The 19,060-nt window shown below is 47.3% G+C and overlaps 1 protein-coding gene across 1 annotated transcript in view; it reads right to left on the reverse strand.

Annotated features, from left to right (window-relative positions):
- Window positions 1–18,840, reverse strand: part of CASTOR2 (cytosolic arginine sensor for mTORC1 subunit 2) — a 51,303-nt gene extending 32,463 nt beyond the window's left edge. The window contains exon 1 of the mRNA XM_083714786.1: window positions 18,245–18,840. Within this exon, the coding sequence (XP_083570912.1) occupies window positions 18,245–18,357 (113 nt within the window). The 5' untranslated portion in view covers window positions 18,358–18,840. The remainder of the gene's footprint in view (window positions 1–18,244) is intronic.
- Between the last annotated feature and the right edge of the window lie 220 nt (window positions 18,841–19,060).

Here is a 19,060-nt window from a genome sequence, read left to right on the forward strand (position 1 = left end):
GCCGCAGAGAGAGACATCCTTGCTTTGTGCCAAACCTAAGCAAGACTTTGGGGCTTCTCTGGAAACAAACACAGAAGCAAGATCTGTCGAGGTGCTTATGGTGTGACACCTCTAGCCCAGGGGTACACAGCCTAAGGCCCCGGGGGCTGGATGTGGCCCAATCGCCTTCTCAATCTGGCCTGCTGGACGGTCTGGGAATCAGTGTGTTTTTTACATGAGTAGAATGTGTGCTTTTATTTAAAATGCATCTCTGGGTTATTTGTGGGGCACAGGAATGTGTTCATTCCCCCCCCCCCAAAAAAAAATATAGTCTGGCCCACCACATGGCCTGAGGGACGGTGGACTGGCCCACGGCTGAAAAAGGTTGCTTACCCCTGCTCTTACCTATGCTCAGGTTGTATATATACCTTCTGGAAGAAGATACAGGGTTATAAAGACTAGGACTAGCTGCCTGAGAAACAGTTTCTATCCAAATGCGATTTTGGTTTTAAACACAGTGTAAGGTAGTCTCTATGGGAGTATATTGTATTTAATTATGGGGTATCAGAGTTTTTAGGGGGCTGATAAGGCTGGGATAGCAGGCTTGTTGGTTTTTGAATGTGTGATGTCGATTTTTTCAATTTTGTTGTTCTTTATGGGACAATGAGTAAGGGACGCAGGTGGCGCTGTGGGTTAAAGCCTCAGCGCCTAGGACTTGCCGATCGAAAGGTCGGCGGTTCGAATCCCTGCGGCGGGGTGCGCTCCCGCTGCTCGGTCCCAGCGCCTGCCAACCTAGCAGTTCGAAAGCACCTCCGGGTGCAAGTAGATAAATAGGGACCGCTTACCAGCGGGAAGGTAAACGGCGTTTCCGTGTGCGGCTCTGGCTCGCCAGAGCAGCGATGTCACGCTGGCCACGTGACCCGGAAGTGTCTCCGGACAGCGCTGGCCCCTGGCCTCTTGAGTGAGATGGGCGCACAACCCCAGAGTCTGTCAAGACTGGCCCATACGGGCAGGGGTACCTTTACCTTTACCTTATGGGACAATGATAATAAAGATTATCGTATCGTATATGTAAATAACTCCTAAAGATACCATACTCTCCATTGGCCTTCATTCTAAGGAAATCAAACTCTGGAAGAGGGTTTGGAACCCCTGGAGTCTCCCACCAGTTGGGGAGGCATGTAACACAGTGTTTTAACCTTTTTTTTTTTAACATGACCTGGGCACCCAGAAAAGAGGCCTTTGAAGATGATCTCAAGGTCAAGAATGGGAAGAGGCCATTCTTCAGGGAACCCAATCTCCAATCTCCTAAAGGCATTAAAAATGTCAAATCCAGCCAGGAACAGGCAAGGAACCAATACAGATGATGTTGCCCTGACATATAGCATGCATCTAGAGACGAGGAATCGTGTGTTCCCTTTTCCAGATTATACTGCTAGTGCTTCTGTCCATTTTCTAGTGTACCTTTCAGCATTTGTTGCATTGTGGAATGAAGGCTTTTTGACCGATACTCTGGCATGTTGCGCTAAATGGCAGTTGAACCAGTGGGCATGGTGAGATACAACAACAAATGACATTGGACAGAGCCCAGAACCAGACTGAAGCTGGTGCAGTTGCTTAAACATTGGCAAGATATGGATCCAACCTCCTGGTCCCAAACAGCAAGTCCCCTGCTACATTTTGAACTTGCTGTAGTCAGTGAATGGCTTTTTTTATTATTTTTTAAGGCTTTGCACACAACACATTTGGAACAGTCTAATCTGGAGTTTACCAGAGCATGGATAAATATTAGCTCAGAGAAGCTCAGCTCAGAGTTAGCAGGGTTAGGGAATCTGCTGATGAACCACATAGACGCTGTTCAGGCGTTCTGTCTGAAAGGGGATTTCCCAACACAAGTGGAGAGCAGAGATGGCGCAGTGGGGTGTGCCTCACTCCCACCCCAGTGTCCCCACATGAGCCAGCCCTGACCAGGCCACACTCAGCCTCCCTGCATTTAGTAGGAAGGTCTGAAGTGGCCACCTCGATGTGGTCATGCTGTTGCCAACTGCAGAAAAAGTGGCTGGGCTCATGAGGCACATTTAATGCCCTATAATGCCACTTTAAAACTGTCATGGCATCACAGAACCACAGCACTTTAGGTTTGGAAGGGATCCCCCTTCCACCCGCATCGTCCAGCCTGGACACTGAAGTCCAGCTTGTGGTCCCCTCCTTGCGAGAAGTGAAGTTACATGGAACCAGGCAGAGGGCCTTCTCAATAGTTGCGCCCGCCCTGTGGAACGCCCTCCCACCAGATGTCAAGGAAACAAACCACTACCTGACTTTTAGAAGACATCAGAAGGCAGCCCTGTAATGGGAAGTTTTTAATGTTTGATGTTTTACTGTGTTTGATCTTTTAATTTGTTGGGAGCTGCCCAGAGTGGCTGGGGAAACCCAGTCAGATGGGTCGCACATAACATACCCTCCAACATTTCTCCGATGAAAATAGGAATGCCCCATTCCACAATGATAATTGCACTGTTTATACCCCACACGTCTTACTGGGCAACTTCCAACATATATAAAAACATTAAACTTAAAAAAAACTTTCCCTTTACATGAAGGCTATTGGTATGTGGAAGGTGATAGGAAAAGAATTTACTCCTTGAGGGGTAGAATATCAAATGTCCGCTCCTTTTTCCCATTTGTAGAATTTGGAATTCTGCATGACATAATGAGAAGCCACGATGCCCCTCTGCGCCCCTCCTGCTATACCACTGGACGGATCCTGGAAAAAGGGGCCTTGACTGAGAACACTCTACACAGGAACAGGTTGTTGCTGGTCTTACTTTTGTATCCTTAGCCACTGACCTAAGTTAACTGCACCCCAAAAATCCAGGCTACCACCTGAAGAACAAGAGACCTTTGCAGTAGTACTGAAGGCCATCAAAGGAGGGGCGAGACAAGCCTCGCTTGGCAGGGATTTCCACTACTTAGGGGCGCCCACAGAAAAGACACCTGCACCTGCCACTTTTCCAACAGCTTGCTTATTTTGTGTTGCTGTTGCAGGTGCAACTGCGACACATATTTTGGGTATTGTTTGGCTTTGTTTTTATATACAGTTGTACCTCGGAAGTCAAGAGCCTTGCGAGTCAAACGTTTTGGCTCCTGAACACCGCAAAGTGAGTGTTCCGGTTTGCAAATGTTGTTTGGAACCCGAACGTCTGACGCAGGTTCCACCGGTTCTGATAGGCTGCAGGAGCTTCCTGCAGCCAATTGGAAGGTGCGCCTTAGTTTTGGAAGTCAAACAGACTTCCGGAACAGATTCCGTTCGACTTCCGAGGTACGACTGTACCAAAACAGCCATCCACTTTGGAAAGCCATTTTACAGCGGGCGGGCCAAGGAAAATGGCACACAAACCATTCTTCAAATGAAATGAATATTCCTGTGTCAACAAGAAATCTGTCCAGGAACAACCCACCCTGGGCTAGATGATCACCCTGACAAGTGTTTCCAAGCAAATTCCAAATTTCCTTAGAAGTTACTGGACGCGGGAGATGTTTGGACTGGCTGGTGTGGAAGAGCAGGCATGTAATTAATACTGTGGCAGAGGAAACAGATCTGTATCTTGGAACAGCTGGGCGGCTCGCTTTTTGCAAACTTGGCACATTGAGGGGGAAGCGAGGCAGCCAACTGACTTAGCAATAAAAGAGAGAAGCCCCCCGCCCCCCAATGCCATCCGCAGAGGAACCTGTAACCCAGTAGGCCGTGAATTCTCCTTAACGCACATCTCCCCTTCTAAATTACTCTTCCCTTCTGGAATTTTGCATGCAAGCCAGCCATGTGGTGGACGAGTGTGTGGAGATGCTCATGCACAGTGTGAGGTCTCCTGCTATGGGCGATCGGGTGTCCTCCCTCGACAGTCCTCCACAGCAACCTGCCGTCTGGACTGAGATGCATGAGGGGCTGCCCTTGGAGGCTGCACCTGGTGCATAATGCAGCTCCTGGGGTGGTAAATGTGGCAGTTCGATGGGACCATCATGCACCACCAGCCCTGAAGGCCCTGTGCCAGCTGCCAGTAAGTTACAATTTCCAGAGTGGTCAACTATCACTGACTGTTTAAAGTGGCATTATAGTGCTTTAAATGTACTGTGCAGATGGGCCACTGTAGATTTTTAAGCCCAGGGAATACTGGGAATTCTAGTTCTGTCAGGGGAAATAGGCAACTCCTAACAACTCTTAGCACACTTATTGTACCACAGAGCTCAGGATTCCTTCGGGGAAATCATGGCTGCTAGTGCTATAACAGTGCTTTGGATATAAGGTATGGATGCAAGGTGTTACAAACTACAGTGGTACCTCAGGTTAAGTACTTAATTCATTCCGGAGGTCCGTACTTAACCTGAAACTGTTCTTAACCTGAAGCACCACTTTAGCTAATGGGGCCTCCTGCTGCTGCCGCGCTGCCGGAGCACAATTTCTGTTCTCACCCTGAAGCAAAGTTCTTAACCTGAAGCACTATTTCTGGGTTAGTGGAGTGTGTAACCTGAAGCGTATGTAACCCGAGGTATCACTGTACAGCATAAAGCCCGAAATGGCTTAGCATTGGGACCACAAGGGACAATGAAGCTGGATGTTGGAAGATTGAAGACAGGTAGAAGAAAAGACCTCTTCATGCAGTGCTGTAATGGTTCTAGGGGTTGCTCGTGTGTAAGCCGGTGCCAACACCTGGCTGGGTTGCCTGAGTGAACCTTTTCTGTCCGGACAGCCACTCACCCGTGGCTGTCTCAATCGCTGGCAGAATCCGTCAGTGGGTGTTTCTTAAACTTCTTCCAGCAAAGCAGCTCTTTGACGCCTAGTCTCCTCCTACTCTCCCTGCGTGGAAGCCTTCTGCGCAAGGAGGGTGTAGGCAGCGGAGGACCCTTACTGTCCCCACTGGTCCCCGGCAAGGAGTCATGGGACCGCCTCACCGATTCCCCCATCTGCCCCCCTTCTCCACTGGTGCTACGCTGATTCTCTTCCCCAGAAGATGGGCTGCCTCTCCCCATCCCGGGACGCTCTCTCGAATCCCTCTGGAGCTTGCTCTCTCCCTCCGGCACTGATAGCAGTTCCCTGACATGTGCCTAGTTAAACTGTGGAACTCCCTGCCCAGTGGGAGGCAGTGATAGCCAACAACTTGAGTGGCTTTAAAAGAGGACTGGGCAAATTCTTGGAGGATTTCTAAAGGCAGGAAGGTTGGCATGAGTGAAGGTTGGCATGAGTCTTGCAAAAAAGGAAAAAAAAGGTTTTTGGGTAAGAACGTTAAGCCTTCTCTGTACTTTTTACTGCATTGCTTTACGATGTGACTCAACCAATCGAGAATGAGCAGCTCCTTCATCCAGCTGCCTGCAGAATGTTGACCGAATCTCTCAGAGTAGTCAATGGGTGCCTTCCAGAGATTACTGGACTACAACTCCCATCATCCCTGATCACTGGCCGTGTTGGCTGGAGCTAATGGGACTTGTAGTCCACCTGGAAAGCATCCCTCCGGCTAAGCCTGTCCTAAAGCAAGAACAGAATTTGGTTTAAATCTGGCTAGCGATCCTGGCTTGATAAGGAGGAACAAATCAGGACATCTGGATCTCCCAAGAAGCTGGTTTGCTTCCTGGGTAGATGCTTTCCAGCTCTGGCTTGGGTCAGCCAGAGTGCCAGAGCTGTGCACACCAGCACACAGCTTAAGCAAGCGTGGTTTTCTTAAGTCAGTGTTCTTGGTTTATCGCTACAAGTGAAGGTGGCTGCTTCCATATGCAGTAGAAACTTACTTAATTAAGCCCCAGGGCTTGGAAGAGACACAGATCCTACAGAGTAAAACTAAAAAGGAGCACAGCCTGCGCATGTTTCACATAACTCAGAGGCGATGTGGAGGGCAGCTCAAAACCAAAGAATGAACAAAATCAGCCACCATTCCAAGCCCCACTATTTGTATTTGAGAAGGTTCCAGGCTCTAAGCAACGTCCAAACCACCACATGGTTCACAGGAAGTTAAGCAGGGCGTGCAAGTATGTATTACGGACTACACGAACATGGTGCGCAGCCGTGTGGGAGGCTGGAAAGTCCGATGGCCTGCAAGCTAATTTCAAAAATGCTCTGGAAGCTCTGGCAAGAATGACCTGTCATTTCCCCTTCTGGTTGCTGGGTTGGCGGGAAGTAGGAGGAAGGCAGAGGAAGAAGCAGGGAGAGGAGGAGGGGAAGTGACCTGTAGGGCAGAAGACAGGGAGATCTAGGATAGATTACCTCACTCTGTTATACGTGGGGCTGCCTCTGAAGACTGTTTGGATACTTCAGCTGGTGCAGAATTCAGCGGCCAGGTTGCTCACTGAGGAAAGACTGTTTGAGCATATAAAGACAATCCTGGCCTGACTGCCATTCTGGGCCCAATTCAAAGTATCGGTTTTGACCTCTAAAGCTATAATAATAATAATAATAATAATAATAATAATAATAAGTTGGCTAGAAGCAATGGGCAGCTTTGCCAATCCCATAAACAAACTCAGTCCCTCCAGCAGCAAAATTCTGGGGGGAAAGCTTCCCACCCCCAACACAATGGCACAGCCAGCAATATTATATTAAATAATATTATATCAATCAAATCACAAATCTTCTTAGAATCATAGAACTGTAGAGTTTTGAAGAGATCCCAGTTCAGTATCATCTAGTCCAACCTCCTGCAATGCAACTGTATGCAACTGTCGCATACAGGGAACGAACCTGCAAGCTTGGCGTTATCAGTACCATGCTCTAACCAACTGAGCCGCCTCAATTTCCACGCATCCCCTAAGCATAGAAATGCTCTACCTGTAGGCAGCCATGTCAACTACAACACGAGTGGCAGGAAGGCTCAGTTGAGCTGTTTAATGGAGATTTACCAATCCACTTGGAGAAGCAACCCTTCTGAAGCAAACTCTCCCCAAGGGTGGGGCTTGGGGAGGGAGGGAGTGGGGCAAGCTGTGGGAGGGGGTGTGATGCTTGAGGGGGTGAGAGAGGTGCAAAGGAAAGGGGGTTGGTTAGGTGTGTGGCAACGGCAAAGGGGTTTGTGGGGTTGATAAGTGAATCGGGTGATAGCCCTTAGTATTATGTACAGGGTGAGTCCTTTAAATGTGGCCCCGTGGATACAGAGTACACATGTTCCAGGGGCCTCTTTTAAAAGACTCACCCTGTACAGTGGTACCTCGGGGAAAGAACTGAATTCGTTCTGGAGGTCCGTTCTTAACCTGAAACTGTTCTTAACCTGAGGTACCACTTTAGCTAATGGGGCTTCCTGCTGCCACTGCGCAATTTCTGTTCTCATCCTGAGGTAAAGTTCTTAACCTGAGGTACTATTCCTGGGTTAGCGGAGTCTGTAACCTGAAGCGCCTGTAACCCGAGGTACCACTGTAATTTCTAAGTGCATCACCATTAATAGCAATAATAAGAATATTATTATTAATAATAATAATAATACACTGCACTCCCACCTTTTGTTGTCAATTTTTTTTCTGGACTCCTTTTATATATTTAATTCATTTGTAACCAAAGATCAAGAAAACACAAATAATAATAATAATAATAATAATAATAATAATAATAATAATGTCAAAATGATCACAGATGATTTAGCTGAGGTTCCTGCATTGCAGAGGGTTGGACTAGATGACCCTGGGGGTGTCCCTTCCAACTCTATGGTTCCATGATTATGGCTGAGTTTGGTTCTGAGAACCCAGCTCCAGTCTCCTTCCACAGCCTGCTGGCAATCTGGGACTTTGGAAGCTCTTCAGTTATTACCTCTATGTGACCCCCCCCTCCCACCCCCCAATCCCAGTATGTCTTGGCCCTTTGACTCTTTCTTAATGGCCCTGTTTTTCAAGGGGAAGCAAGAACAGGCTGTGCAAAACGATGTTTGTGTCTCTCTCGTTCTTAGCTCGAGAGTCCAGAGTAAACTTATTTGTGGCACAGCTTCTCGGGTCAATATGTGCGAAGTCTTGTGTAAAAGGAGTATTCGGCGCAGGTTAAGTGTGGGTTAGAGAGCAGAGGCAGGAAAGGTGGGAGGAGGTCATCGCAAAAGCTGGTCAAATATGTACTTTGCTTTATGCGCAGAAGAACCCCACAAAATGGCATTTCAAGGCAGAAAGCCGCAACCTTTGGCAGGAGAAACTCTTGAGCGTTGTCCTGCTGGACACTTGAGGCAGTTTACTGCCACCCCCCATCCCCCAATCAGCCGCCTTGTTTTCCCATTTTAAATGTGATGTTGAAATCCTAGCATAGGTCGGAGATAAAAACCGACTGGATTTGTTATTTTTGACCTGCTTTCCTTTCAGGAGACGTACGGAGCAGCTTTCAATATTAAAAATGATAACATATTAAAGTGGAGATAGACAGTTGTCGCAAAAAGAATCCCACACAAGCCATGCATTTAAAAGTCAGGGTCTCTCACGAAGAATCTTGGGAACTGCAGTGTGTTAAGGGTGCTGACAGGGTTGGGTTTTGTTTTTTTAAGACCCATTCTCCTCACAGAGCTGCAATTTCCAGAGTGGTCAACTATCACTCTGCCTTCCAAAGGAACTCTGAGAACTGAAGTTCTGTGAGGGGAATAGAGGAGTTTCCAAACAACTGTCAGCACCCTTAACAAACTACAGTTCCCAGGATTCTTTGCGGGCGGCCCTGACTGTTTAAAGTGGCATAATAGTGCTTTAAATGTACCGTGCAGATGGGAAACTCTATGTTTTTAAGCCCTGTTCCCCGCAAAGAGCTACAGTTTCCAAAGTGGTTTAAACAATCAAGCCCAGGGAACTCTAGTTCTGTGAGGGGAATAGGCAACTCCTAACAACTCTCAGCATGCTTATTGTACCACAGAGCTCAGGATTCCTTCGGGGAAATCATGACTGCTAGTGCTATAACAGTGCTTTAGATGTAAGGTATGGATGCGACCATGGGACGCGGGTGGTGCTGTGGGTTAAATCACAGAGCCTAGGACTTGTCGATCAGAAGGTCGGCAGTTTGAATCACAGCGACGGGGTGAGCTCCCGTTGCTCATTCCCTGCTCCTGCCAACCTAGCAGTTCAAAAGCACGTCAAAGTGCAAGTAGATAAATAGCTACCGCTCCGGTGGGAAGGTAAACGGCGTTTCCGTGCGCTGCTCTGGTTCGCCAGAAGCGGCCTAGTCATGCTGGCCACATGACCCGGAAGCTGTATGCCAGCTCCCTCGGCCAGTAAAGCAAGATGAGCACCGCAACCCCAGAGTCGGTCACGACTGGACCTAATGGTCAGGGGTCCCTTTACCTTTATGGATGCGACCAAAGGCAGTGACCAACCAGTGACTTCCCATCTAAGCCACTTTTGAGGCTGGTGGAAGCTCCCTCTTGCTTGGCGAAGCCCAAGGGCTTGCTGCGTCAATGATTTTCTGATTGAGAAGCATGAATAAAACTTGAATGCAAAAGGGGCCAGTAAGCAACCCAGCCTAATGCTTCCTCGAATATTTTGCCTGAAAGACCTATGCACACTCTTAAAGCAGTAAGAGATGATAATAAGTTGAATGTCATGGATGGGCTGGACGCAGAAGATTGGTGGGAGGAACCAGATGGGAACCCCCAAGGGAAGAAGTCTCAGAGCCTGGGGAGTGGTGGTGGGACAATGACGGGAGGGAGAAGTCTGGGAAGAGGAGGTGTTGGGAGATGGAGAGGTAACAGGGCTTAGTGAGCAGGGAGAGTCTGTGAAAGAGAGAGGTCCAGAATCAGAGGCAGAAGTGGAGGCTGGAGAAGAAGAGGGCCAGAAGCAGAGATGAGTCAGGCTGCTGAAGAAGCCGGGGAGTCTCCCCCTGCTACTACCCTCTCCCATGGTCTCCCAAGACCAGGAGAGGTATGAAGATGGAGGAGCAAAGACAGGCAAGGCGGATAAGTCTCAGATTTCAAGGGAAGGATCCAGGGGAGGAGCAAGTCCTCACAAGTGTCTCATTGGGACAAGTCCTACTGGGAAGAGTTGTTGTGCTCACTAGGCCTGAGCTGTTTCTTTGAATAAACAGTTAACTTCACAGACACATTGTGAGTTCTTGCTGACCTGCTCCCAGCTCCCACCTTGACAGAAGACAATACTGAGCTAGATGGACCCAATGGTCTGACGCAGTGGAAGGCTGCTTCCGACAACCCAATGACTAACAGATTTGTTATAGCCGTTGTATTTTAAAGAAGCATTTCCGCCCCACTTCATGGCTCACAAAGGGCCGTCCGAGGATTCAGGCAGATTTCACCGCACACAATAGTTCCTCCCGGAGAAGAGCAACAGTAGAAGCTAAAACAATAAGTGATATAAACTCCTTGGAATTTCAGATCTTGGTAGGTAATGAGTCACTTGTTTCGGAGAGATGCATTTGTGGCAGGCAAGCACAATGAGGCTGTCAGAATATTATGACATCTCTGCACATCAGACAGACGCGTTGAGTGGCTAACATTTTACAACTACGTTTTCCTTGGGTCCAGAGGAAACCCATTGAACTTAATGAACATGATGAATGTAGGTCCGTTAATTTCAACGGGTTTACTCTCGAGGCAACATCCGCACTATTCATTTAAAACATTATGATACCGCTTTAAACAAGCACCCTGGGGACTTTTGCTTGTTACAGGGGCTGAGATTTATTAGGAGACCCTTGTTTCTCTCAGAGTCCTACAATTCTCAACCATCAATCCGTCTTTTGAGAGCTGCAGTTCTGGGAAGGGAACACGGGTCTCCTAACACCTGTCAGCACCCTCAACAAACTACACCTCCCAGGATTCTTTGGAGGGAGCCCTGACCGTTTAAAGTGGAATAGTAGTGTTTTAAATTTATAGTGCAGATGGGCCATCGTCCCTATTTTCATCAGAAAAATTTGGAAGGGTATGCAAACCCCGTGGGGGAAAGCTGAACCCCAAAGTAGGAGAGCTTCATTAATGGAGGTTGCACCCAGACACCAAACGTTTAATTACATGGTGTGGATGTAACCAGATAAGTAAAAATGGGAGCGGAAAAGGCACAATAAAGGACAACAGGAAGAGGAAGAATACTGGCGGGGGTGGGGGTTCAAAATGTAATCGCTGCAATATCTCCTCATCTGCCACCTCACTTTTTATTGTGCAAATTCTCCGAATTCCAAGCCAGGATAAACCAAAGTCGACAGCCTGGATTATACAGATTAAGGAAATGCACTTGCTGGGTTTTGCTTCTGCTAGTTGGGGGGGGGGGGGTGAGAAAGAACTCTCAGAATACTCAAGCCTTTGCTCCACTGGAAGCTGTGTCTTCATGGTCTCCAGCATTTCCCCCACAGCGAAAGGGGCTAGCAAAAGACAGAAAGCTATTATAGAATTGTAGAGTTGGAAGAAGGGACCCCGAGGGTCATCTAGTCCAACCCCCAGCAATGCAGGAATTGCAACTAGAGCATCCTTCTGCTTATAAACCTCTAAGGAAGGAAGAGTCCAGCACCTCTTGTGGGAGTCTGTTCCATTGTCAAAACAGCTCTTACCCTCAGAAAATTGTTACAGATAGGTGGCCATGTTGGTCTGCCATAGTCAAAACAAAAAAGATTCCTTCCAGTAGCACCTTAAAGACCAACTGAAAATTCTTACTGATGTTTAGTCAAAAATCTCCTTTCTTGGAACTGAAAGCCACTGGTTCGAGTCCTACCCTCCAGATTAGGAGAAAACAAGCTTTCTCCATCTTCCATGTGACGGCCCTTCAGATATTTGAAGATGGCGATCCTATCTCCTCTTTTCCAGGCTAAACATACGCAGCTCGGCTTCTTCAACCATTCGTCATATGGCTTAGTTTCCAGACCCTTGATCATCTTGGTCGCCCTCCTCTGCACACATTTCATCTTGTCAACATCCTTCTTAAAACTGTGATGCCCAGAAATGGACTCAGTACTCCAGGTGTGTTCTGACCAAGGAAGCAGAGAGTGGGATTATTACTTCCCTTGATCTAGATTCTAGACACTGTACTTCTGTTGATTCAGCCTAGGATCGCATTAACCAAGAACAGCATTAGCAGTCATGGATTCCCACAAATAATCCTAAGAACTGCAGTTTGTTTAAGGTGGTGAGAGTTGTGAGTTGACCCCTCAAAGAGTTACAATTCCCAGAGTGGTTTAACAATCAATTCCTCTTCCCAGGAAATCCTGAGAACTGGAGCTTTGTGAGGGGAATGGTGGTCCCCTAACAACACCCTTTACAAACTACAGTTCCCAGGACTCTTTTTGGGGTAAGCAGTATCATAGTGCTTTAAATTCATAGTGAAGAAGGTACTAAGTTGCAAAGGTGCTGCGGAATAGTGTAACTTGCCTGTAACTTTAAAAAATGCATTGGATTTATAGTTAAGACTTTTGCTATTCCCTACTGACTTACTTCAGGACACGGGTGGCGCTGTGGATAAAACCACAGAGCCTAGGACTTGCTGATCTGAAGGTTGGCGGTTCGAATCCCCGCGACGGGGTGAGCTCCCGTTGCTCGGCCCCTGCTCCTGCAGTTTGAAAGCACGTCAAAGTGCAAGTAGATAAGTAGGTACCACTCTGGTGGGAAGGTAAATGGCGTTTCCGTGCGCTGGTCTGATTCGCCAGAAGCGGCTTAGTCATGCTGGCCACATGATCCGGAAGCTGTACACCGGCTCCCTCGGCCAATAAAGCGAGATGAGCGCTGCAACCCCTTTACCTTTTACCTTTACCGACTTACGTCAACACAACTTCTCAACAAAGAATGGGGAGATTATGGCTTCGAGTGAGAAACATTTAAAAATGGAGACAGGGTTAAGGAGATATTTTTTTAAAAAATAAAATAAAAAGGATCCTCTCTTTGGTTGGCCCCAAAGTGTGCCACAACAGTCACCACTTTCTCGGCTTCTGGAATGGCAAATGGGAAGGAGAGAAAGCAGCTGATTATAGCTTGGTGTGGGCAGGCCTTACTGCTTGGGCGACATAGTTGCCGATCTCCATTCTGCAAAAATGAATTTCCACATCTTAATCCTAAACCTACTTATTTGCAAGTATGCAGACTGAGCAGGATGAAGGTGGTGACCTATTTTTAGGGGAGGAGCTCTAGCAAGAGATCAGGATCTGGGGTTCAGGTTAACAGAGTGTTCCTAAGCATGTGCAAAGTCCCTCTCATTCAACAAGGATGCATTGTTACCTTAAAGGAGCCGATTTGTGCTTCTGGTGTGTTTAAACTCAACAAATCTCACTGTAGGAAAAAAACGCCTGCTATAATAATAATAATAATAATAGTTTATTACCCACCCTTTACCCTAAGGCAACAGGGCGGGTCACAACAATTTAAAATATAACATTAAAAACAGTTTAAAACAAATTACAATCACAAGAATTGGGTGGCTCCTAAAAATACACATCTCAAGTGTCAAAGCTCAGGGCATGAGAAGGCCATTCACCCAGCAGTTTCCAGAAATTAACCCACACGATCTCAGTGTTTGATCACACAAGTAGGACACTGGTGTGCTCTGTTTGGATGTTACCATAGAAGGCAATTGTAGCGCAAGTGGTTGAGAGTCAGCATGGCATTGCCAAGGCTGGGCTATGGGCAGAGCCACAAGGGCAGCATTTGAAATTAGCTGAGTGCAGGGCGCGTTTTGAGAAGGGCAACTGGCCTTTTTTGCGAGGCAGTGGAGGTGTTTGGTTGCCAGGTTTGGCACCTAACATCTCCATCTGGCTGGCGGGCGGGTATGGCTGTGATGCCGCTCCAGTCAGCTGGCCTGCGGGGCAGTGCAGCAGCAAGAGACACACGCATCTTTTGTTGCCACAGTGCCCTGCGGATCCCCTGGCTCACAAAGCACCAAAAGAGGCACACCTTCTGGTGCTGTGCAAGCCAGGTGATTCGCACACTTGCATATCTTTTGCTCCTGCGCTGCCCCACAGACCATTTGCTTTGTAATTTGGTTTTTTAAAAAAAATGCAGCTAGACATATCGCGGTGATGACCATATCCTAGCTTTAAGGTGCCACCTGGCTCCTAGATTTTATATCTCAGTTTCTAACCCTGCACAAGGGTCATCAACTCCAACCCCCTGCAATGCAGGCACATTTGGCCCAATGTGGGGCTCGAACCCATGGCCCCAGGTTTAAGAGTCTTATGCTCTACCAACTGAGAAGCCCAAGGTGGGGCAGAATCAAGGAAGCAAGACAAGTCACTAGTCAGGACTGGAATCCACGTGATCAAGACAGAACAAAGAAGAAGAAAGAACAACAAGGGATCCAGAAACACACTCAGGAACATCTTGATGCTCAAGCTGTGCTCAAGTGAAACAGGAAGTCCCCTTCTGCATTCTTTCCTCTCCAAGAGAATCCAATGGCCAGTCTGGGTGGGCGGAGTCAATCTAGGGCCAGAAGCCGCTGCCTGCAATTTAGTGGCTTGTCACATGGGGCAGACATACGCAGATCCTACGACTCTCTTCCATAATAGCACCCACACTGTCCAACAAGCGCAGGCCAAAACCAGACGTTCAAAGCACACTCTGTACACATTTGAAGGAAATGTTTTCCCCCCAAAGTACCTGGGAGCTGCAGCTTGTTGAGGAATTACATCTTTGGGAGGGGAAACTGCAGTTCCCAGGATTCTTTGGGGATGCCTCAAATGTATGGTAAGGTAAAGGGACCCCTGACCATTAGGTCCAGTCTAGAGATAGCTTCCGGGTCATGTGGCCAGCATGACTAAGTCGCTTCTGGCGAACCAGAGCAGCACACGGAAACGCCGTTTACCTTCCCGCCGGAGCGGTACCTATTTATCTACTTGCACTTTGACGTGCTTTTGAACTGCTAGGTTGGCAGGAGCAGGGACCGAGCAACAGGAGCTCACCCTGTCGTGTGGATTCGAACCGCCGACCTTCTGATCGGCAAGTCCTAGGCTCTTGGTTTAACCCACAGCGCCACCCGAGTCCCTTAAGTATGGTAAGACCCATTATTGTCTTACTCAGCCACAGTGTCTCACCGCAGGACTTGGACCATTTCTTAAGGCCAAACCACACGTGCGCATGTTTATTCAACACACACACTTGCCAATTCAGCAATAAATTGGGGATAGTATATTGGGGGGGCGAGGAGGGGAGCAAATGGCAGCATCTGATACCAGGAGTGAATAGTCAGAGAAAAAGCACCTTAAAGTAGTCGGGAGGGTTGGTCAGACAAGGTAGGAATTAAGGGGCAAACTTTGCAGCCATCTTGGCTGTCATCCTGGAAGACCTGCTTCCTGCCTTGCAGGCCTTTATTTCCCCACCTGGCCTGGGAGGGTAGGACCTGGACTGACTCCAACTACAGAAACTGAGGTTGTTAAACGGACTCTTGGGCTGAGGTATTGTTTGTCAGTTGTTGTTGTTTGTTTCGCTGTTGTTGCTGTTCAGTTTTTTTTGCATCTATATTTGTGATTTGTATGGAAACTGTCCAGTTAGGTTGTGTATTTTTAAAAATGTTTTATTTATTGTTTATGACTACTTTTACACTGCAGTTATGTCTTTTCTTTCATGCTGTAAGCTGCTTTGAGCATGGTTTGAACCGTGGAAAGGCGGCAAACAAATAAAATTATTCATGTATGTATCTATGTATGTATGCTCCTGTTTCCATACCTCTCTGTTGAAAGTTAACATGTGCCCCAATCCAGAATTATATTCAAACCAGGGAGCATGCACTTCCAGGTGTGGGGAACCCTTCACCCTCCAGATGTTGCTGAACTACATCTCCCATCAGGCCTAGCAAGGATGGCCAATGGCCAAGGATGATGGGAGTTGTAGTTCAGCAGCATTTGGAGAGCCAAAGGTTCTGCTTGCCTGCCTTAACCCAAAAGGATTGTGGCAAGGATGAAAGGGTCTGGATTGAAGAAATGTAAGGAAACACCTCCCCCAAAACAAAACAACTCAAAAGATTGCTAGTCAGTCTAAATGAAGAGTGGAATTTGTCCCCCATTGTCAAAATATGAAACCATCAAGGATTAGTGCCTTCCAACAATCAGGGTTATCATGGTATAAAAATTTCCTAGGAGCTTGCAAACGAGTTGTGAACTCTGTACTACTTATCCTTAATCAGTAATAATACTTAATATGTATGCTTCTTTAAAAACAAGAAAACAAAGAAGAGCATTCAAAAAGGATGAAACGCACCCACCCGCCAACAAACTGAAATGGTACGTCCCAAAATACTACTGGCCAATTTATGCATCCAGCAGAATCCAAGTGGCAAAGCAGCAGTTCCTGGCTGTACCACATCAGACTGCAGGTGGGTTTGTTTTGTGTTTTCCATTTTGGAGGGGGAGGGAATCTCCCTGCACAGAGAGAAGTAGCATGTCAGGAAAATGCTTTCAGCTTTGCCTCTTATGATAATGAAGGTATGGAACAGGCAAGCTTCAATGGAAGTGGTGTAGCCCAGGAAGTGTTTAAACACTTGGTTTTGCTCACTGAACTTTCAGCAATAGGTCCAATGCTGTTGAGAGCATCACTGGCGGTGGGGAGAGTGGTACATGACTCCTGCCGTGTAAGTAACAGGCCATTTTGTGGCAGGTGGTAACAATTCTTCACAAAGAGGCTGGTCATGGCATATGTATCCAACTCTTTTTTTTTTTTTTAATGGAAGCTTTTCCAGGATTTCTGCAATGTGTTAATCACAGATACAATAGAACTTTGTGCTCCGGTGTAAAGCCCACATTTTAAGACAAGAAGGAATTAAAGGTTATCGGTGACATCTAAAAGCCTTTGGGATTCCTCCCAAAAGTGCCACAATTAACAATGCAACAAAAGGGAATCTGTCACCATCCATTGGGCGGCGGGGGGGGGGGGAGAGAGAGAAAGAACGGAACTAAATGTTTAAAAATAATTGTGTTGCGTTTTAACTGCAAACAAGTTGAAATGTAAACAAGCTGTAAACAAGGTAAAGGCAGATAACGTTTCATAGCGAACATTGTCAACTGCCAAGCTACAAATCAGGGGGACATTTCAAAGCAATGAAGTTTAAACTTGAGATAAGGGACAGTCATCAAATTAAATGGCAAACATGCTCATTCATTCAGCCACACTATTAAGGTGGGGTGGGCGGGGTGGGGGTAGAGAAACATGTCCTTCCCCTTCATTTTCAATCTGCAATTCAATTTTAAAACACACACACACACACACACACACACACACACACAATTTATTAGCAGTTTCCCCTGGGCCCCAGGAGTGCTTGGTTATTAAAACTGGTTTCTGAAGTGGATTCCAAGCAGCATTGCAAAAACACTCAATTCCAAACCAAGAGTGGAGTTTAGGAATTATTTCTCTTAACCCCCATCTCTGCTCTATCTGCAATAGAGGGGGGGCGGGGGGGGGCGGAGGCAGCACTCAACCCTCTATTTACAATATATTTGCAATTCAAATTGTGTCCATCCAAGAAGCACTGGTATTGAGTGTGTGTGGTGAGGAAGGGGGGCGGGTGGCTATTCACTTTACTTCTCGGTAAACATAATAATACAGTCTTAAAAACAACAACAACTCGATATATTCACGGATCGGGAACCTTTGACTTCATTTCTCCCCCGCCTTCATTTTCCAAAAAAGACAGGAAGAAAGAAAAATATGAACAACATGATGTTGCAGGAAACACACGAAAGTCGCCTCTTGCATACTTAGCAATAAACGTACCTTTTTGACTAAACGCTACATGGTCTTAACTGCTAGCACAATTCTGTGCACAGAAAATAAAAACACACATACGCACCAATACAGCCCTCCTCTGCCCCCTCCTCCCCTCTTCAGAGCTGCTCTTTGTTGTTCTGACCGAGTCCTTAGTTTTTTTCTTTTTGGGGGGTGGGGAACCCCCCCACTTAACCCTCGGCTTATTCACTTTTTATAAAACACACACCGCCGCCTAAACTTAGCAATGCACGCGAAGAAAACCCCTGCCGGCAGCTGTTTAAATCCACCAGCATCTTTTAAAGCAGATTTGGGGTTTTTTTCTTTTAAAAAAGACTATATGGGGGGAGGGGAAGAAGGGGGCGTGTTTGTGCAGAAACTCACAAAAAAATAAAACGAAAAGCTCTTGCTGGACCGTCGAAACCATTTAAGGATAGCAATAGGAAAAGAAGTGGGGGTGATCGCGGTGGGGGGGGGGTTGACCCATTAACCCTAACCCTCCCCACAACCTTGATTCCTGTATGGGAATTAGTCAAGCCCCTGCCGCCCCCCCCCCCTTTACAGCAGTGCTTCGTCTCGTTGGCCTCTTGTTAAAGCTGGCAAAGCTGCTGAGCAACACCCCCGCCCCCCCCGTGAAAAAGGGGGTCCCCCGTTACCTGGTCTTGGAGGAGAGAAAAGCTAGCTTGATCAGCCCGTAGGTAAACAACTGGATTCTCTCCTTGGCGACACTAGCTACTTTTAGTCGGTGCTCTAAAATGTGCAATTCCATCTTTTCCTCTTTTTCATTTGTAGTTCATCAGTTTTGGGAGCCTCTTGTTTGTTGCCTGGGAGGTTTCGGGGGGTGGGGAGGAGCAGCAGGAGGAGGATGGGGGGTGTCTTCCTCTTTGTCCGAAAGGGGTATTTTCCCACCCTCTTCCTTTTACGTCTCCAACGCAGGCAGAGAGTGGAGGAGGAGGTGGAGGAGGGAAATAATGACTTTGAAAAAGGGATGGAAGAAGAAGAAGAAGATATTATTTGTCATGGAATTAACAAGGCGGTGGGTTGCAGGGGTGGGGGGAGAGGGAAGATTTTTGCTAACTAAAGAAGAAGTGGCGCTGATGGAGGGAGAGAAAAGAAAGAAGCAAAGCCAACAAAAAAAAAGAAAGAAAGAAAAAAGAGGAGGGGAGAAAAGAACAGCTGAAGCTGGAAGGAGAGGGGAGAGCTTCAGAGCGCAGAAAAAGCGGCTGCTGTTTCAATGTAACAAACAACTTGCCAGTCAAACGGGCCCGCAAGTGGGCATGCGCAGGAGCGCGGAGCATTCTGGGAGGTGTAGTCCAGAGGGCGGAGCACGGGTCAGGAGTTGGGGTTTTTTGCCTTGTTTATTTTTTAAGGACTCCCCTCCCACACCCTCCGCGAGGTGTTTCCAAAATAAAAGAGTCCTTGGCGAGGCGTCCGGGTGCCTTGCAGACAGAGACTATTCTTTCAGCTGATCT

This window comes from Podarcis gaigeae, assembly GCF_964106915.1.
Source record: "Podarcis gaigeae genome assembly, chromosome: 15".
Classification (NCBI taxonomy): Eukaryota; Metazoa; Chordata; class Lepidosauria; order Squamata; family Lacertidae; genus Podarcis; species Podarcis gaigeae.